Raw genomic sequence first — 21,784 nt, forward strand, 5'->3', positions numbered from 1 at the left:
GGGTGTGTGTGCCCTTTTTAAAAAATTGTTTTGTTTTGGAGAGAGGTTATTATTGTATAACCTTTGGTATTTAGGACTTAGAGTAGTTCAGCAAGCTTCAGTTTATGGCAACTCTTCTACCCCTGAAGATTACTGACATACTTGGCCATGAGCCCCTCAGCTGGTATAGTGCTTGTCTAGCATGCACAAAGTCCTGATTTTGATTCCTTCTACTTGGTAATCTGGGTATTGTGTTTCATGTTCCTCGTTTTGGGAAGGTTCATGCATATAATCCTAGTTTTGGGAAGATGGAGGATCAGGAATTTTAAGGTTACCCTTGCTTATATAGTGTGAGCTTGAGGCCTTCATGGGCTGTATATGAGACTGTTTCTGACAAAACAAATGCCCTCCTTAGAACTGGATATGACGGCACAGTCTGAGGCTGTGTAAGGCTGCAAGGGCAAGATCTTGTCATAAAATAAATTTTTAAAAGTATTTTTATTGCATGTTATTATTTTGTCTAGTGTATGTATGTGCCTGTGTATGTGTTTTCAAAAATTCCCTTGAGGTTAGAGTAGACTTTTAGGACTCAGTTCCTATTCTGTACCATGAGGAGTCTGAAGATTGAACTCAAGTTGTCAATCTTGGCAGCAAGCACCTTCTGAGAGATCTTACAAGGTTTTCCCCCTTGTTTTTAGTGTTGTCCTAGAATTGCGTAACTGCTATGACTTTTTAAGCACAGGTTTAATTCTGGGTAGTCTCTCGTTCCCTATGTCTCAGTTACTGAGTAGCGTTTCTTAGATAGAGAATTAATTCAGTCTCTAATTTAGTTACACACTTAAAAAAAAAGTTTTGTTTGCTTCTAAAATGTGGTATAATTTTTCTGATTGCTTACGGAGTACTTGTAACCTGGCTGTATGTGTGTATGTGTGCACTGGGAAGGACCAGGCAGAATGGTAACTAGCACTAGGAAGACAGTTGCTCTGGTCTCTGTGTGGAACCTGTTGAACTGAGGATAGGAACCCTATCAGAGCTCCTGTGTTTTGTTCCACACTAGTATTCCAGCATGGTTCTGAGTCAGTGCCGTGATACTTTAATGGTGGCACAGGAATTGTTAAACTTGGGAAGTTTTCCTGCTTGTGCTGAGACTGGAACCCACACAAAGCTTTAAACATGCTGGGCCAGTGCTCTGCCACTGACAAGGTCCTTGACTGTGAAAATCGTGTCGAGAGATTTGAAACTCTGCATTAAGAAAGTTAAAAACAATTAGGTTTAGTATACCTATTTTGCGAAGTGCTTTTACTCCTTAGATAATTCTAACTCTGTTGCAGTGTTCTGAGAGTGCTGATTTGCTAGTCATTTTCAGATTCATTTTAACAATTCATCTTTATGTGAAACAGGTAATGAAAAAGAATGGGTGAATGAGTTTTTTCAGATGAGTTTATATATAGTATGACAAGTTAAAAAAATATACAAAATAAAAACTTTAAAGACTTGAACCTTAGATATGTTTTTTCAATGCTTCCACAGTGACAAACACAGCTTTTTACCTAATTCCTTTATATTGTTACAGACTTTCCAAAAAGAAATACATATTGGTCCCACACCTATTATCTCGGATCTCAGCTCTTGACAGATGAGAGTAGGATTAGAAGTTCAAGGTCATCCTTGAATGCTTTGGGAAGTCCAAGCCAGCCTGGGCTGTGTGGGACCCTGTCTCGAATCCCACTGTGATCCTCCTAAACCAATCAGCAGGCTTTGTACTGCGCACCCCTAAATCCTGGCTTCAGTAAACCAAAGCCAGGAGGACCGAAACTCTAGCTTGCCTGTGCTGTCCAATAGCATGGTCCTGTTTTTGTTTTTGTTTTTGTTTTTGAATTATTTACCTCTTTATTTTATGTGCACTGGTGTTTTGCTTGCACATATGTCCCTGTTAGAGTGTCAGATCTTGGAGTTAAATGAGCTGTCTTGTGGGAGCTAGGATTTGAAGTGCAGCCAGTGCCCTTAATCACTGAGCCATCTCTCAAGCACTGTATGATCCTGTTTTTAAACAATTTTGATAATCGGGTCCTGAATAAGTTGTGTTCTTAAATGAACATTATAGAGAGTATTATTACTTACTTTTTTCCCTAGGCAGGGTTTCTTGATATAGCCTTGGGTGTCCTAGAAGTCACTCTGTAGACCAGGCTGATCTCCAACTCAAAGATCTGTTTGCCTGTGGCATCAGAGTTCTGGGATTAAAGGTGTGTGCCATCATGGCCGGACTGCTTTCTTTTCTTGAAAATACAGATCTATTTAATTTTTTTCTAAAAATTTTTAACAGGTCTTTTTGCTATTCTGAGGTAGGGTTTTTCAGTGTAGCCTTGGGTGTCCTGGAACTCGCTTTGTAGAACAGGCTGGCCTCACACTCAGAGATCCACTTGCCTCTGCCTCTGGAGTTCTGGGGTTGAAGGTGTGCTTTGAGCAGTTTCTTAAAGGTCTAACCTATATGTCATATGCTTACAGTTTTGTCAATCTTTTACCACATCTCAGTTTTTAAGTGCTTTCTTTCTGATAGCTTCTCTAAAATTGGGTGTTTATGCTATTGTTTACTTACCTGATCGATGAGTATTAGTTGAATTTAGTTTTGCTACTAGTTTCAGTGAATGTAATTATATATACAATTTCCACCATTTACCTTGGTACTTCTTAAGGTTAAAATATTCAAAAGATGATCTGCAGTTCATATTTTAAATATTGATAAATACTGTTTACCCTTCCGTAAACATATTTGCTTATATGGTCATCAACGAGTGTGCGTTAGGCAGTCAAATCTGATATATGGAACACACACTCTCTGGAGGAATTCTCTAGAGAATTCCTGAGTGTAGGTTGAAAATCACCTAATTTGTGTTAATAAGAATTGCCCTGACTCTTTTGACTTGTGCCTCCCCACCCCCAAGTGGTAATGTTGCAGTCCAGGACCTTATGCATGCTAAACAAGTGCTCCACCGCTAAACAGTATCTTACCCAGCACAGTTCATCTTGATTCTAAAGGAAAGCTTGCATTTTTAAATTGTTTGCATTTGAGAAGGAATAATAAGTCCAGTGTGGTTATGCACAACCGCAATGAAAAGGGAGACAGGAAATTACAAATTCAAGGCCATTCTGCACTTCCACAGCGGGACCCTCTTCCTCGGAGAGAGAAAAGAAAAGAAAAAAGGAAAGAAAGTTAGGGTGTGGCCCAGCTGTAGAGCTCTGGCTGACCCTGGCAGGTCCTGTGAGGGAAGCCTGGCAGGGAGGGACCGTGCAGTGCGTGCTGCAGGAAGGCTCCTCACGAGGGCGCGCATGGCTGGGAACACACTCCTGACCTCTAGGTCCCCTTTAGGAAATTGTATGTGTTTTAGGTCATCATTTAATAATGATCTAATATTTACTTTTTTTGTTTTAAATTAGGATATATCGACACAAGAAAGTAACATATTAGGGGCATTCTGTGATATGAATGTAAGTATCTTATAGTCTAAGGTTTATGGGATATGTTTGGTTTTCTCTTTTGAGTTTTTACATCTGATAGTGATTCAGTGTTGCTCATAAACTGAACAGGATTAATAATAACTTTAAACATGATACACTTTTGTTTTTATAGGATGTAGAAGTACCCTTGCATTTGCTTCGTTATGTCTGTCTGTTTTGTGGGAAAAATGGCCTTTCTCTCATGAAGGATTGCTTTGAATATGGGACTCCTGAAACTTTACCATTTCTTATAGCACATGCATTTATTACAGTTGTTTCTAATGTAAGTATTGTTTGGAATTATTCTTGAACTTTTTTTAGTATAACATTTTGCATTTCAATGTCATGAAATTTTTTGTCCAGAAATCACAGGTTTTTATTAATTTGCATGTGTAATTAATTTGTACCTAATTTAAAAACTAGATATGTAAGTCTATTACATGTAAGGTAATAAAATTAGTCAGTTTTTAAATTTAAAATAGGTAAGGTTGCCCTATTTTAAAGGCTTATGTTAAAATTAACCCTTAGCTAGGATTTTGTCCTGGGAAGGCTTTCTGTTTCCTTTTTTGTGTTATTTAATGATGTTTGCTGCTTCACTGTTGAAGTGTGTCTGACTTCCCTCTGCATTATGTATGATGATGTAATGTTGCTTTTTCTCTTATACTGTAGAGCTGTGGGGCACAGTGAAATTTTATCAGAGAAATAATTTTATTATCTGTATATATATTCAGCCTTTAATAACTTACTGTGGTTATTGTAGAAAGAGTATAGATGAAGTTAAATGTAACTTAACCAAAACCTAAACTTTTGTATTATTTAAATAAAATTTATATAAGATAAAAACAGTATGTGGAAAGTCCTTGGCCACTGTTGTATTTCATTGTCTCCAGTGGTAACCTCTACGGTGCTCTGGTGCTCTGGAAAGGGAGGAGGCCGGCTTCACTCAGATACATCGTACATGTGTGCCTGCGTGTGTCTAATTGCAATAAGTGATTTTTACCAACATCTTTTTTATACCCATAATTCCATGGCTTTTTATATATTCAGAAAGTTTTAATATAGAAAAAGTGAGTGTAGCACATTTCTTTTTTTGTAGCACATTTCTTGTATGTACCATTTTGACTTTTTGTGTGTGTTTGCCTGGTACTTGCTAGAACTTAGGGTGTGTACCATCAAGCTTAGCCCCCTTGGGGTTTATAGTTGGATTTTACTTGTGAATTTAAATGTTCCCTTTCTAAAGTTTAGTTTAAAATGTTAACTTTTTTTTTTTAAGATTTATTTATTATATATAAGTACACTGTAGCTGTCTTCAGACACACCAGTAGAGGGCATTAGATCCCATTACAGATGGTTGTGAGCCACCATGTGGATGCTGGGAATTGAACTCAGGACCTCTGGAAGAGCAGTTTGTGCTCTTAACCACTGAGCCATCTCTCCAGTCCAAAATGTTACCTTTTATTCTTAAAATGAAAATGATGGTGTCTTCCTTAGTTGATTCTATACATTAAATTAAATGGGATTTAACAGTAAAAGCAATCTTGGTCTGGCAAGATGTGAGGTACTTGTGGCAGGCATGATGGCTTTAGTTACTGTCCTCAGATTTCATAAGGTTGCAGGAGGAAACATGGTCCTGAGAGTTACACATCCTTTGACTTCCTCGCACATGCGGTGGGTGGCAGGCATGCTGGTGTCCACTCTCACAAAGTGAAGGTTTAAAAGGAGACTCAGCGTGAAGTTGGGATAGCAGCACTTGGTGTGCACTTAGTAACTACTGTGTTACTCCCCTGCTGTGAAGTATTTAACTGACCGTCAGTCTAACTTTGCCAATAGACGTTCTGTTCACTTTGGCTTCCTCTTGCCCCCTTTTCCCTCTAAAAGTTAATGAAGAGGATGGAGTTGAAGCCCAGCCTTGGCTACAAAGCAGGTTTGAGTTTAGCTTGGGCCACACGAACCTTTCTGAGAAACTAAGATAATTGAGAAACAGTTTGTCCAAATTAAAAACAGATAAACATTAGGAATTTTGGCTTTTTAAAAACTCCGCTTTTGGTACTTTGATCCTACTCTTTCTGAAGTTTATAAACAAACAGGCAGTGAAGCTGGACATAGGACACACACCTTTAATCCTGGCACTGCAGAGGGACAGAGTGTGAGTTCAAGGACAGTGTAGTCTGCATAGTGACACCATGTTTCACAGTGCACTCCTTCCTAAACAGTGTCTTCAGTACATTTGAATGGACATTGTAAGTTTCAGGATTTGTGTGGGTATTGTCATGTCCAGCTGGAACACAGTGGTTTCTTCTGTTTGGTTATTATATAAACTGTAATTTGTTGCTCACTTTGGTTTTTTTGTTTGAAATTGTTATTTAGTCTAGTCCGACCTTAAACTTGCTATGCCCCGGCTTATGTTAACCATTCCTGTCTATCCTTATCACTGTTAACGTGCATTTCTTTTCTCGAGTCTTGTCCCTATTTTGGAATTTAAAAATTCACATGAGCTTTCAACCCAGAATACAATAAAGGGTAAAGAAAATCAGTAACTTCGAAATCCTAACACATGTGCTAGTGTAGATATACTGGCCTTAATGAGTCCTTATTTCTTTTACAGTGTAAATCATATGCCCCATAGAGGAAGAGTTATATTCCTGGGAACTGTGCCTGTTTTAGAGTAGTTCACTTTTTAGAGGGTCTGGGGGTGTTTGATACATTGTTTTGCTGTGCGGCTATGGCCTGGAATTCAGGGATCTGCATGCTCGCATTAAAGGCGTGCCCCAGTAGGCCCGATGGAGTACTTGACTTTTTGAGGAAAAGTAGTTTTATGAGTGGTGACTGTAATCTTTTAGAATTTAAACTTGTAATGCTAAGTTTGTATCACAGTAAAGCTAGCGTCTGGAGTTTTACTTATTAACACAGAAAGAAAACTAATAATTATTACTACCGTCATCATTATTATTATCATTATTATTCAGAGACGAGTGTTTCTCTATGTAGTCCTGGCTGTCCTCGAATTCACTACTAGGCTGCCTTCCATCTCAGAGATCCACCTGTCTTTCTTTCCCAAGTTCTGGAATTAAAGATTACACCACCATTCCTGGCTGCCTTAGTCTGATGGTTAGTGCATTTTTTTTTTCTGGTTTTTTTTTTTTTTTTTTCGTTTTTTTTTTTCGGAGCTGGGGACTGAACCCAGGGCCTTGTGCTTGCTAGGCAAGCGCTCTACCTCTGAGCTAAATCCCCAACCCCAGGTTAGTGCATTTCTATTTTCTGTACAATTAGCCCACTTGTACAGATCCTTTCTTAGAAGTAATAGATCTAGCCACAGAAAGAAGACATTGTTAAAAAAATTGTTATTTTCTGCTGTTATTATTTTAAGTCTTTAGGAAAGGACGCTTCCTATCACTTATCTCAGATTGGAGTAGTAGAACATAAATTAAAAGAGGTTTGCAGTGGTGGTGGTTTTTCTTCTCTCTGTTATGTTAAATTTGCTTCTAGGTAGAGTAGTTTTTCTTAGTTCTTTTTTTTTTTTTTTTTTTTTTTTTTCCGGAGCTGGAGACCGAACCCAGGGCCTTGCGCTTGCTAGGCAAGCGCTCTACCACTGAGCTAAATCCCCAACCCCCAGTTTTTCTTAGTTCTTAACTCTTTTCTGAAAATTTCCTGTCTCCAACTAGGAATAATAAATAAATAAATAAACTTTACAAATAACTGTACAAGTGTACTTTCAGAAGCAGTGTAGCTTATGTTCCTGAGTAGAAATATGATCAAGTGTAAGCTTGTCCTGGTAGGCAGAGTAAGCTGGACTCTGTCATGCCGCTCTGGCCAGGTCGGTGGGTCATGCTTTCATTCCAGCACTGAGAGGTAGAGTAGGTGAGTTTCTGAGGTGGAGGGCAGCTGGATCTACATAGTGAGTTCTAAGCCAGCTAGAGACAAGAATAAGATCCTGCCTCTCCCACCCCCCCTTAAAAATGGACTGCTTCTACAAGTGGAGGAACAGAGGCTTTTGAATATAAAAATTAGCTTAGGATTATGTAATTTCACATATCTGCATGCCAGATCAGACAGTAGGTTGACAGTTTTTTGGTAAGAATTTTATTTTGCTACTTTATCAAAAATAGCTCTGTCATAAGCTTTGGGGGAACAGAGAACATTTCCCTCTATCTACTAGGGAGATATTTAACGTGGTTAGAGCTTTGCTAGAATATTATTAGCACAGAGAGTTAGCAGAGGTAAACCTGAGAAGCATATTCATATCTAATATCGTCCTTTAGGTTTTTCTATCCTCTAATTTCTGGAGCTTTGTAGGAAGTATTGTTTTCTGGAAAGGTAAACATGGGAGAACTCTGGACTCGTATTGAAGGACGTCCACTTGGGAGTGGAGTGCTGCAGCTTTGGCAGTGTATGGTGAATTGGGAATGTATGTGTGTATTCAGCTCTGTGTGGATGGTGAAAGAAGGGCACACCCCTAGATCTGGCAGATAAGCCCGGCGGTCAGTGAAGTGGTGCGGCTGCAGCCAGATCCCTGTCTTCTAGGTTACTGGTACTGTACTGTTCATGCAGCTGTGAAGGACGTTTGTCTCGCGTGGATTTTGAAATGACTACAGATCATATAATTTAATATGAAATAAAGGCTGAGATGGTTTTAAATAGAGATAGTTCAGTACTCGGAGTTACAGTTGTCATACAGAGAGATATGGGAAAACATGGCTTTAGCATTATTCAAGTTGATTTTATACTATTGTATGTAAATTAGATTAATTGATGGAATTATTTTTTATAGCTTTTCCTATTCACAATTTATAAATAAAATATGTGGGGTTTTAGAGGCAGCCAAATATTAATTACTTTTGTTTTAAGTTAATTGGAAGACTCTGGAATGCCTTACATTTGACTATACACTGTTTTCTCTACACTTCCTTACAGATTAGGATATGGCTACATATCCCTGCTGTCATGCAGCACATTATTCCTTTTAGAACGTATGTTATCAGGTGAGTGGTCTCAATTTCTTTAATTAAATTAATTTATAGTAGTGCAATTGAGTAATTTGTAGTAGTTTTGTTGCTTTTGAAAGACCCTTGCAGATGTATCCTCTGGGGAGGACCTCAGTTTATAAATGATGAGGTAGTAAATTTTATGCATGTGTATGAGTTTATATTTGATACTTAAATTTTGGAAAATTTATTTAGTCTTGGTTTTTACATGTGAGCTTAGGAAGAACTAAACTGATTTATTATGGTTTTACTGAGTTCATTCAGTAAGTAGTTTTAAATATTATGTTATGGAACAGCATATTTAGAAAGTAAATTGTTGGGGCTGGGGATTTGGCTCAGTGGCAGAGCGCTTGCCTAGGAAGCGCAAGGCCCTGGGTTCAGTCCCCAGCTCCGAAAAAAAGAACCAAAAAAAAAAAAAAAAGTAAGTAAATTGTTATGGTCTATAAAAATCACAAGCACATAGGATAAATACCAGGACAGAAGTAGGAACAGTAAGAATAGGGAACTGTGACTTTAAGTACCGGGTGGAGGAAGGCCTGCAGAGATGACTCAGGCTGAAAAGCACTTGTACAGGTGTGAGGACTGAGTGCACAGGGGACCCATCACTCATGAGAGCGATGTAGGTGTTTGTAGGTGAGATGGAAATTGGAAACTGGTATGCGAGAGATCACACCACCCCTAACTCCCTCACCCCAACCCCCAGCTTGCTTGATGAAGTTCCAGGCAACGAGAGACCTTGTTTCAAACAAAAACTGAGAAAGTGTTGGTCTCTTTAAGAATGATATTGTCAACCTCTGTAACCACACTTTTGTATGTATGAACACACATAAGTTAAATTTTGGGAATGAGAAAGGTCTTTTTGAGGTGGAAGTGAATTTGAGTTTTATTGTTAACCTAGGAAAGAAACCTAAGAAGATGTGTTGATATGAACTGTGAGAGCTCTAAGAATTAATTTTTTTAAATTAAAAATCAGTTCTTTGCAATTTTCCCTCATTCATTCACTTTTAAAGTGTTGAATGTTTACTACTTTTCCTGGTACTGTTCGAGGTGTTTCAGAGTATCAGAGTGTCAGGATGTCTTGGATGTGCTAAGTTCCATGTAAATAAGGCAATATATATGATAGGAAATAGGAAAACTTCACAAAGGATGGGAAACAGCTAATCATGTGGTGTCAGGATCATGTTCTAGGAAAACAAACTGCAGGGACAAAGACTCAGAAATGTCTGACATAGGGGATCTGGAAGTGTACGGTGTGAGCCTGCTGTGTAAGGAAGGGAGGGTGTGTTTAGGATATAAGGTATAGTGTTTAGCAAGGGCAGGTTATTCAGATCCCTGTAGGTTACTGGCAGCATTCGGGATTACCAGTGGGGCAGATGAGTCATAATGGTTTTCAAAAGACCAATTTGGCTTTTAATGAAGTTCACATTTTAAACTAGAAACTAAGGGACTAGTTTAAAAGTCCAGTGTCTTGTTGTAGATAGAAATTACATTAATTATACCCAGATTATTGATGGCTATATTGAAAATAGATACATTAAGTGAAAATAAAGTCGCTAAGGTTAGCGATGGTGGGGCTGTACAGAACAAGGAAAGTGCAGGGCTGGAGAGATATCTCAGGGATTAGAGCACTGGCTGCTTGGGAAGGACTTGGGGTCAATTTCCAGCACTCCATGGTTCAGAGCCATCAGTAATTTCAGTTTCAATTTCACGCATTCTTCTGACCCCCATGGGCACCAAGCATGCGCATGTCACCTGTACACGCAGGCAAAACACACATAAAACGAATAAGTCTAATCTTAAAAAAACTTAAAGAAAAAAGAAAAAGTAACACTACAGATGACACAAATACCCACCCCTTCTCAGATTTTCTTTCGCTCTGGATATCATTATCAGTGACCTAAAGACTGAGAAAGCTTAGGTAAGACTCTACACTCCTTTTGAGTCATTAATATGATGTTGGCAAATTGAAGACATGAGCTCCAAGTTCAGAAGAAAGTCACTTAGTTGTTGTTAGAAACAAATTTCTAGGTTTCATTGACCAGCCAGCCATTCAGGGAGCTGGATTTAATTCCCATAACTGTGACACAGTTCTAGGATAACTGACGACACCCTCTTCTGGCCTTTTGAGACACCAGGTATACACATGGTTCTCAGACATACAAACAGGCAAAACAGATCCATAAGATAAGTAAGTCAGTGGGTAGATAACTAAGTAGAGGATATGCATAGAGCACCTGAGGAGGCTATCCCATATTGACCTCTGCCCTCCATACGTACGAATGGTTGTGTATACACAGGCACATAATACATACACCACACTCATACACACATGAAAACCTCACCCCACCCCACTGTCAGCATGACAGCAGTATTCAGAAACCAGTAGAGCAAATGAGGTCACTTAAAGAGAAAAGAAAGAAAATATAGGCGAGTCTAGGGTTAAGCCCTGTGTGAGTTGCTTTTGCTATGTAAGCAAACAGCTGCACCCCCTCCCTCCATCCTTAGTGTTTTAAAGTAAGGGGTGTTTATTATTTCTCATACTTGGCAGGAGAGATAAGTCAACTCTTTGGACTGGTTGGCTGAAGCTGCATGATTGAGGATAGCCTTGTTCTGTGGCTAGCAGCCTAATGGGTGTTAGCAAACAGGCTGCTCAGTCATGTTTGGTAGTTACTTGATGGGAGTTGGTCAGTCAGAGACCGTTCTTCACGATGCCGTCTGATTTGTGCTCTTCTTTTGATGGCAGGACAGACTGTAGCAGTAGAGGACAAGCTCCATAGCTCCGAGCTTTCCTATATCCGATTGCTTGTTGATGCCTCCTTGGCCTCACATTGTAAACACTTGTACATATGACATTGAGAGGCATGTGTGACATGTTTACAGATCCCAAGATGTTGAAAGGTTGGATAACAGACAGTTAACACCCACCGATGTGAGCGAGGTCCTGACAGACTTCTTTTTACAGAATCATATGTTTATTGGTTTTTAGAAGAAAAACAAAAAACTCCAGTGCTTTGAATGCATATCTTAACAGTGTTTGCCAGTGCTTAGGAAGGAAATGTGCTGTTTCTTATGAAGTCAGCTGGTAATTACTAAAACCGGAACTGTAATATGACAGGTTTTAGAGAGTGACAAGGCACTATGGAGCACCAAATGATTAATGACTTGGTTCTTTGCAATTGTGAATCTAAGCAATGTCATGTTTTCACAATTAAGAGGTTTTTAAAGTTTTAAGTAAAATAGTTTAAATTGCAGCTAGGTAGATGACTTAGTGGACAGAAGTAGTTGAGTCTGATGCCCTGAGTTCCGTCCACTGTGACCCATGTAAGTGGTAGTAAGAGCCAACTCCATAAGTTGTCTTTGCCCTCCACACCCATGTTGGGGTACACCCCCACAGACCACGCACACAGTAAATAATGTAAACCTTTAAGTTAAAAGTAAATGCAAAGATTCCAGGGATCTGATATTTAAGTGGAGATTTGCAGCAGAGGCTTGTTGATGGATTCCTGTTGGTGAGCCCGTGTACTTTCTGTTTTGAACCCTTAGGTATTTATGCAAGCTCTCTGATCAGGAGTTACGACAGAGTGCGGCTCGCAATATGGCTGACCTTATGTGGAGTACAGTGAAAGAGCCATTGGATACAACACTGTGCTTTGATAAGGAAAGTCTAGACCTTGCATTTAAGTACTTTATGTCACCAACTCTGACCATGAGGTTGGCTGGATTGAGTCAGATAACAGTAAGCAATGTTTCCTTTGTTTTCTGGTAACTCTTTTGTTTGCTTGCTAGATAAACATAATGATGATACCAGAGAAGGACTTTTATTTTGCTAGGCGTAATGCATGGATTATTTTGTATTGCCTTCACAGATAATTTCTGTTTTTTCCTTATTTTAAAATTGAGATCAGTGAGGACTAAAGAAACGGCCCAGTGGCTAAGAGCATTTGCTGCCCTTGAGTGGACCTGGTTTGAGTCTCATTATCCATGACATCTTAGGCCTTTTTTATGATTTATAAAATAAAAATAAAATTTCAAAATTAAGAGTGAAACTTTGATTTATGCTTTAGATTTGTTTGATCTAAAAAAATAAGACCAGGGTCTCACCATTGTCTGCATTGTTCACTCAGCCAGTGTCTTACTGTATTGTCAAAGCTGGCCTTGAATTCCTCCTGCACTCAGGCGCCAGCCTTGTGCTTTGCCTTGGATTATAAGTGTACCAGCACACCTATTTCCAGTTTGTGTGTGTGCCTGTGTGCGTGCGTGTGTATTCATGTGAGTGAAGGGCAGAGGTTGATATCTGTGACTTCCTCAGTTGCTTCCTCATTTTGACATAGATTCTCTTAATGAATCTGAAGTGCATGTGTTTAACTAGGGTGGGTGGCCACTAAATCCTGGGCATTCCTCTTGGCCACACCTGCAGCATGGTGACGACAGTTATGTGCTGTTGTATCCAGCTTTGTTAATGTTGGATCCACATTAAGAGTCTTAGGCCTGCACAGCAAGCACTACTGAGCGGTTGCCTGGGGTCATTTTTCTTTAAAGGTTTTATACGACCGTGCTGTGTGGTGGTCCCAGGCCAATCTGAACTCACCATGTGCTGAGGCTGGTCTGGAATGCCTGATCCTTCCGCTTGGACATCTTGGCTGCTGAGAGTGCAGCCACAGCTGGCTGTTCTTAAATTATTATATTATATTGTTTGTTAAGAAAAAAATCTTGAATTTGATCCAAGTTTTGGCTATATAGCCCAGGATGGCTTTAAACATAGAATTTCCTGCTTCTGCCTCTTGAGTATTTGAATCACAGGTGTGCACACAGTGACCTGTTTAATGGTTCTCATGTCATCTCACCTGCATAAGACAGTGACTTAAGAGAGCAGTAGTTGGCAGTGAGCTCATTTTCAGGCAGAGGCCACAGTTCACTGAGTAGCAGGCACATTTAACTCTGCTGTCAAGTACTACTTAAAGTGGGTGACTCTTCAACCTGTGTGTTTGAATCTGTAGAGGTGGGGATAGGTGAGGACTGAGTGTCGCATAAGCAGTTTGCTGGGGACAGGTAGTTGACTCCTTTAGAATGGGTGTACCCTCAGTTTCCTCCGCTCCTTGCTGGCTTTACTCTTTTTGGAGCATGGAAATGTAAAGTGATCTGGCTTACTTAGGTGTTGGGTTTGTAAATACAGAAAGTGTTTCTGCCGTTTTTCTCAGGTAAATCTCGAGCCAGCATGGCCTCCGAAGCCTGTGCTGAGACTTGTCTGTCCTGACAGATGGTGTTCTGACTCGATCGGACTGACCTCTTTTTTTCCATACTCAGCTTTATTTTCTTGAATGTGTTTAATGAGATGAAGCATAAATATTTCTATTGCAAATAATTTTAGTATTTAACATGATAAATTAGTATACTCATAGTTTTATGTCTTCTATTTTATGAATGCAGTCATGTCACTTGTGTTTTATATATGTAAGGGGTTTGTTTCTTGGCACTCGCTAACAGTTTTGTTGTTAAAAGGGCAAACCTTAATTTCTTTTCTTCAATCTTAGAATCAGCTTCACACTTTCAATGATGTGTGCAATAACGAATCATTGGTATCAGACACAGAAACGTAAGTAGGAGCATTAGTTAATACAGAGTTACACATTTGAAAAAAAAAGTCTAAACCCTTGGTTGCCTGGAACTCACTGTGTAGACCAGGTTGGCCTCAGATCTGTCTACTTCTGTCTTCTGAATACTGGGATCAAAGGTGTGTGCCACCATGCCTTGGCTGAGTATACAGGTTTGTTATTGTTTATATACAGATAGAATTCTCAACTTTATTTGACTTTTAAGTGTTTATTGGAAATTTAATTTTTATGGAACAATATGTTCAAACATGTGTTTCAGGATGCATGTACTTAACTGCTAGATGGGTTAATGGTGAGGAGCAGTTGCTTGTCTCCCAGAGGTCCATGTCAGTTGACTGGCGTTGCAACAAACTGCAGCTCAAGGGACCCCATGTGCTCCTCTGGCCTCCATGAGCCAGTGTTCACACATGCACATCCCACCAGAGGAGTATATGTTAGTTAAAAAATCTTTAAGAAAAACAAACAAACACTGGAGCTAGAGAGATGGACTAGGAGTTGAGAGCACTTGCTTCCCGTGTTCTTGTTCACTTCTTGGTACCCTTTTTGGGTAACTTCATCTCCAGGGAGTCAGCACTCTGGACTTCCACAGACATGCTCACACACATAGACTGAGCTGGCGAGCAGCTCAGACACATGAAGCAGGGATGGGTGTGGCAGTACACGCTGTGATTCTGACATTGGTAGGTAGACAAGGGAGGATCCTGAGTTTCCCAACAAATGTGAGAGTCAAGGAGCATGTGCGGACACACTAAAGCCACAGTGAATGTTACCTGGGCACTACTCAGTGCTAATAAACAATGCAGTACCAAGGAGACGCCCCTCAAGCTAAACACAAACCGACTGTCATGACGCTCAATCTTAATCACCACCCGTCATGAAAAGTGCCGTCATATATTCCAAAGACTGGCACATGAATGAAACTAGCAGTTTAAAAGTAGAAAATATCCAGATACCAATCACAGTTGAGTAGAGAAAGAAAACCATAAACAATGTAATGATATTTAGCTATAAAAGAATGCATGCTGCATACTACAATATAAACTTAATAAATGGATAAACAGTGTAGTATATTGGCATGATGTAATACTATTAGGGAATAAGAAATACATACTACCATTTAATGAGCCTGGTAAATGTATAGAAAATTTGAATTATTCATTCTGGAGAGATGGTTCAACAGTTAAGAGCACGTAGGTTTTTCTAGAAGACCTAAGTTTGGTTCACAAACCCACATGGGGTGGCTCGAACCCACTGTAACTCCAGCTGGAAAGAGTCAGTTGCCCTCTTTGGTCTCCACAGGCACTAGGCAGGCACACTCATTTGTCTACACAGACACACCCACACATCCATACTTAAAAAACGTTTGCTTAATTTACATCATGAAACAACACCATTCAGATTAAAAGAGAATGAAACTCAGTGATAGAGGTCTTGTCCTACATGGCAAGGTCCTGTGTTTAAATCGCACCACCAAAAAGCAAATAGGAAAGGATTATGAATATAAGTTAAAATAGAAGCCTGGCAAATAGGCAAAGTATGGTATGTATTATGTCATAAATAAAACTAAACACAAGCCAACAGGATTGTAGGGCTGGAGAGGGCTCTGTGTGTCAGTGCTGGGCGCATAAACCTAAGGACTGGAGTTGGATCTCCAGTCCAGTTAGAACACAAATGGGCCCTGTTGGAGCCCTGTGCTAGGAAGGCAAACTGGATGACTGGAGTAATTGAATGGTGAGCGCTTGCTTCAGTACACTAGATAGAGGGCAGTTAGCTAAGATAACCTGGCATAAACCTGTAGGCTCCACACATGGGTTTGCCCATATATGTGCATACATAGATCCACACAACACAGACAATACAAGTGTAGCAGTCACCAGAAGAGGGCATTGGATCCCGTTACAGAAGGTCGTGAGCCACCATGTGGTTGCTGGGAATTAAACTCAGGACCTCTGGAAGAGCAGTCACTGCTCTTAACCGCTGAGCCATCTCTCCAGCCCAGAAATGTTTTTTAAATCCATTGAAAACATTTCATTTAAAATAGGTGAATCAGTATGTGTGATATGTCTATCTTAAATAAAGTTTTAAAAAAATAGTTTGGTCTTCAACATTGTATTTTTATTTGTTCTAATTTTCTCACTGTTTATACTGTTTCTTACCAGGGTGTACTATCTTTATCTACTAGTCCTTAAAAGGAAGGATAAATTTTATTCTAAAAATGATTCACCTTGGCCCAAAAGTAACCCAACAATTTCTTTTGTTTGCTTTTATTGAGCTGATAGTCAGTGTGTTGCTCTGGGTAACCCAGAACTGCTTGCTGTAGAACATGAGGGCCTCCAATGTAAGGTGATCTCCTTGTTCTCCTGAGGGCTAGGGTTGAAAGTTTATTTTGATGAATTTCATATATTAATTATCAAAACTTAATTTTATGGATCATATCTATAGTAGATCTACACAGAAATAGTTAAAATATATTGGCAGTATTGGTTTTTTTCTTTCTACTTTACCATTATCTGTGAATGGCTTACCTCTTCATGGATCAGTTCTTCATTAGTATTAGGAAGGAGCATGCAGTTTGTTCTTGGGTACAATCCGTCATGCTCATCTCTTAGGTAACTCCTTCCTACTTTGCTTAACTCCTTACAGAAGGGTATGGGGAAATCTTTTCTAAATGCTACTCTTTTCCCAGTGCCTACTGTGGAAATTAATTCATAGACACAAAGTTCTCATCTCAGGAGTTGGTGGCGTTACCTTAACTTTTCAAGTGATAATTGTTTATAAGTTCACGGAATGTGATGATTGTTACGTTTCCGTTCAGTTATGATTTGTAGTACTATGAAACGTTTTTATAATTCTTTGTACTGTGTGGAAGTTTTCTGTGGTGTCTTCCTTTTTTACCCATGGGAAAAGGCTTTAAATATCATTTTCTCAATCATTTGGTTCTAGGTCCATTGCAAAAGAACTTGCAGACTGGCTTATTAGCAACAGTGTAATAGAGCACATATTTGGACCAAATCTTCACATTGAGGTTTGTAGACAACTGGATTTTTTCTTAATTGTATACAGAGAGGCTTACAAAGCTAACTATACCATGTTTTCCTCTCGTAGATTATCAAGCAGTGCCAAGTGATTTTGAATTTCTTGGCGGCAGAGGGACGACTCAGTACTCAGCATATCGACTGCATTTGGGCCGCAGCACAGGTAACGCTTACGTTCCTTACTTACTCAATGTTTTCTTATAATGCTTCAAATGCTACTGTTTTATAAGAGGAGACCAAGAAATGGGAAAGATGTGACAGGAACTCACATCAGTTTTATAAAAGGTCAGTCAACCCTTATATCACGATACCATGATTGTTTTATATTTTTCTCCTGTGATGGCTTACCTGCCTTCCCCCCCTGCTCTTCCCTTTCCTCCACACCAGGTTCTTACTGTGTAGCCCTGGGTGGCTATCCTCTGCCTACTGTTGGGATTACTTTCACCAGCATGCCTGGATGTGTGCTGTTGTCTTCTTTTCTTTAACTTTTTGAGTTACTCTGTATCCATCTCTATGCTTCAGGAATTTGTAATGTAAAAGTGTGGTTAGTGTGGCTGGAGAGGTGGCTCAGAGGCTACGAACTCTTGCTACTAGAGGACTGCTGTACTGGTTCCCAGACCTATGCCAAGTGGCTCACAAACGTTTATAGCCGTCTCAGAGGATCTGACACCCTATTATAGCGTCTGAAAGTACTCACACAGAAACACACACACACACACACACACACACACACACACACACACACCATAAAAAACAAAAGCAGAACAAAAAACAAAAACCCAGTAGGCATTCCCTTAGTTCTATATGATGTTTGCCCTACATCCCCGTGAATACCAGAGTATTTGGTACTTTCCATGCACCTTCGTCTCTGAAGCAGCTTTCTTATCCTTAGTGCTGACAGATATACATACACAGCTCACTATGTATATTTTTTCTTTCTCTTGATTTTACAGGTAATGCATGCCAACAGACAAGTGTTCATTTCTTGTGTCATTTTGCTTTATTTTTTTCTGGCAACGTTGCTGTGTATTTTAAGCTACCCTGGAACTAAACTTTCCTTAACTTCCCGAATGTGGGGATTATAGGTATAAGAACAGCTTAAAATCAGTTAAATTAGTTTAGTCAGCTTGTCTGTCTGTCTTTGTCTATCTCATTTATCATTGTATATTTTTCAAGAGATTTATTTTGAGTTTCTATGTGTGTGAGCCTGGATGAATATGAATATATTTATATATATATGTATATATATATATATATATATGTATATATATATATATACACACATACATACATACACACACATACATATATATTCAGCCTGGATAAAAAATATATATATATACACACACACACACACATACCATGTGTGTTCAGAAGCCTGTGGAGGCAAAAACCAAAAAAGGAATAATGGTGTCAGATCTCCGGGAATCAGAGTTACAGGCAGTTGTGAGCTTCTCCGTTGGTGCTGGGAGCTGAATCTAGGGACTCTGCAAGGGGAGTATGTGCTGTTAATTAGGGAGCCATCTCTGTAGCCAGTTAATAGTCTTTTTAAGTCTCTGATATGCCATAATTTAGGTGGAAAATAATCAGTCCCATTCTCGGACAGATGGCTCAGAGGTTAAGAGCACTGACTGCTCTTCCAGAGGTCCCGAGTTCAAATCCTAGCAACCACACGGTGGCTCACGACCATCTGTAATGGGATTTGATGCCCTCTTCTGGTGTGTCTGAAGACAGCTACAGTGTGCTCATATAGAATAAATAAACCTTAAAAACATTTCCATCACTTCAGAAAGGTGTACTTATATATGATGAATAAATAAGTCCTTTTTTTTTTCTTTTCTTTTTTTTTTTCCGGAGCTGGGGACCGAACCCAGGGCCTTGCGCTTCCTAGGCAAGTGCTCTACCACTGAGCTAAATCCCCAACCCCCATAAGTCCTCTTTTTAAAGGAGAGTGAGGTAGTGTGTGGTAGTTGCTCCTTCCGTGTCGTCCAAAGCTGTTGTGTAGTAGCAGCTCCTACTGCAGCAGGACTGACAGGAAAGCAGGTTGTGCTTTCTTCTTCCCAACAGGGCAAGGCAGTGCCGCTCCGTCCTTAGCGCACTGTGCATTGCCATTAAGCTTGGTTTTTATTTCTTTTGCAAATTTCATGGATGAGAAGATATTAGTATCTTATTTTGCACTTATTGTATTATGAAAGGAGTTGATAGCTTTTATTTTCTGGAAATATCTTTATATTCTTTGATGTTTATTAGTTGCCTTGTTTGAATATTCTTTTTAAACATTTATTTGAGGGAGGGGGCACATATGCCATGGCATACACACGAGGTCAAAGAAAAGCTTATGGGAGTTCATCTTAGTGGCCCAGCCTTTGATTTTGTGTGTGTGTGTGTGTGTGTGTGTGTGTGTGTGTGTGTGTGTGTGTTCCATATTCCAACCCAATGTCTCCTGTATCTAGTGTTCTCTAAAGTTTATCATGTTAGTGTGTGTGTGTGCCCTGTCTGGGGTGAGCGCCACATGACTGATGAGGTTCCAGGTGCCCAGAGGCTTTGGATCGCTTCAAACTGAGTGATAGGGAGGTAAGAGCTGTCTGAAGTGGGTGCCGGGAACAGATCTTCAGTTCTCTGAAAGAATAAGCCCTCTTAACCCTTGAGCCATCTCTCCAGCGCTTATGTCTACACTAAAGTTTGTGATTTCAGAATTGTGATTGAATGTTTTTTTGGCCTGTGACATTTGTGTCATAAAATCCTTTTACTAGCTGGGCAGTGTCTGCACACACCTTTAATCCCAGCAACAAGAGGCAGAGGCTGGCAGGTCTCTGAGTTCAAGGCCACTGTATGTACAGAGTGTATGTACAGAGAAACCCAGTCTTAAAAAAAAAACAAGAAAATAAAACAAAATAAGAAAGGATAAACTGCTTTTATTCCTCTAAGATTATAAAACAATTAAATTACCCTTTAGAATTAAATGTCGATTTTTCCTATATATTTTTTGTTAGCATTTTATACTTTTTATCTTGGATATAACTGAAATTTATCTTGGTTTAAGGAAACGTACATAATCCTTTTTTTGTCATTTAATATATTTTTCCCAGACTCATTTGTTCAGAAACTCATCCTTTTCTCAGTGACCTGAGGCACCTATTTAACTGAGGCTATTTGCATAGTCGTGGTGTATACCAGGGATTGCTGACTTTATGGGCTCTTCTTTCTCTCAGCTTTACTTTTTACCTAACCCACATCTCTCCTTAGTGCAGTGGTTCTTAACCTTCCTAATGATACAGTTCCTCGTGTCATGGTGACCCACAACCATAAAGTTATGTTTGTTTCTACTACATGACCGTACTTTTGCTTCTGTTATGAATTATAATGTAAATGTGTTTTCTGATGGTCTTATGCTACCCTGGTAAAAGGGCATTTGACCTCCAGAGGGGTCTCCCCCACAGACTGAGAAACACCGCTCTAGGATCTTGTATATTTAACACCATCCTCTTTCTGTGTAAACCTGGTTGCTCAGGAACTGACCATGTAGACCAGGCGTCCCTCAGACCTTAGAGATTTGCCTACTTGAACCTCCCCAGTTCTGGGATTAAGGCCATCTGACATAACCTTCTCTATTTTACTTCATCTGTTTGGTATGAAGTCTACTGTGTCAACTCTTAGAATACTGATCCACCTCTTTCCCCAGTTGCATTTGCTTGGAATGTCTCTGTTCATCCTAAAACAATGTCTGGCTTTGATGGTGAGGCATCAAATACTTGGTGGGGACACAAATACTTGGAGCCTGGCTTGTCATCTAATCTGCTAGTTTTTTTCTTTTTTAAATTAAGATAGGTTATATGTATTAATTTTTTACCAGTTTGTATAGCTGTGCACCAAATGCATCCAGTACCCATGGGAATCTAGAATTACTTATTGATCCTTAAGATTGGAGTTCTAGGCAGTTGTGAGCCACCATGAGAGTTCTAAGAATCAACCCCAGGTCCTTTGGAAGACCATCTAGTGCTCTTAACCACTAAGCCATCTCTCAAGCTCTAACTTCGTTCTTTTTTTATTTGGAGAATTAAAACCATTAATATGTATTGTTACTTGTGGAAGATCTTTAGTAACACTTCATTTTCTGTTGATTTTTTTTTTTTTTTTTTTTTTTTTGGGTTCTTTTTTTTTTCGGAGCTGGGGACCAAACCCAGGGCCTTGCGCTTCCTAGGCAAGCGCTCTACCACTGAGCTAAATCCCCAACCCTTTTTGTTGATTTTTATAGTTTTCAGTGTTTTACTAATCTTCATTTAACTATAGTTGCAACTTTTTAATTTTTAAATTTCCCTTATAACTTTGAGAATGTTTATTATTCTCTTTAATCTAATTAGTTCTCTGGGATGTCCTCTTTAGAACTGTCTTATGGTCATAGCTATCTTTTGAAATGACTGCTTTTATCCTGTAATAGTTTTCTTTTCCCATCATTATGACAGTTTTCCTGGGTATGGTAGCCTGAGTTGATAATTGTGGTCATCAGAACCTGAAATGAGCATTTCTCTGCCGTTCTGAGTTTTCAGATTCCTGTTCCTGTGACAGGGCTGCATTTATATGAGCCTTACACTCTCCGCGTTTTAAAAAGAATTCTTGTATTTAATATTGTTTTTTCTTTTTTTTTTTTTTTTCCGAGCTGGGGACCGAACCCAGGGCCTTG

At 39.4% G+C, this 21,784-nt stretch overlaps 1 protein-coding gene across 10 annotated transcripts in view; it reads left to right on the forward strand.

The window, feature by feature from the left end:
* The window catches only part of Usp34 (ubiquitin specific peptidase 34), a 190,610-nt gene that overhangs the window by 41,095 nt on the left and 127,731 nt on the right, over positions 1-21,784 (forward strand). For all 10 annotated transcript variants that reach the window (XR_015636753.1, XR_015636754.1, XM_087583898.1 and 7 more), the window contains 7 exon segments: positions 3,415-3,465; positions 3,608-3,757; positions 8,386-8,453; positions 12,000-12,192; positions 13,988-14,049; positions 17,012-17,093; positions 17,174-17,266. Coding sequence is in view for 8 of the 10 variants with exons in the window: in XM_087583898.1 (XP_087440024.1) it covers positions 3,415-3,465; positions 3,608-3,757; positions 8,386-8,453; positions 12,000-12,192; positions 13,988-14,049; positions 17,012-17,093; positions 17,174-17,266 (699 nt within the window). In the remaining 2 variants the exon portion in view is untranslated.

This window comes from Rattus norvegicus, chromosome 14 (genome assembly GCF_021556685.1).
Source record: "Rattus norvegicus strain SHRSP/BbbUtx chromosome 14, alternate assembly SHRSP_T2T, whole genome shotgun sequence".
In the NCBI taxonomy this organism is placed as follows: domain Eukaryota; kingdom Metazoa; phylum Chordata; class Mammalia; order Rodentia; family Muridae; genus Rattus; species Rattus norvegicus.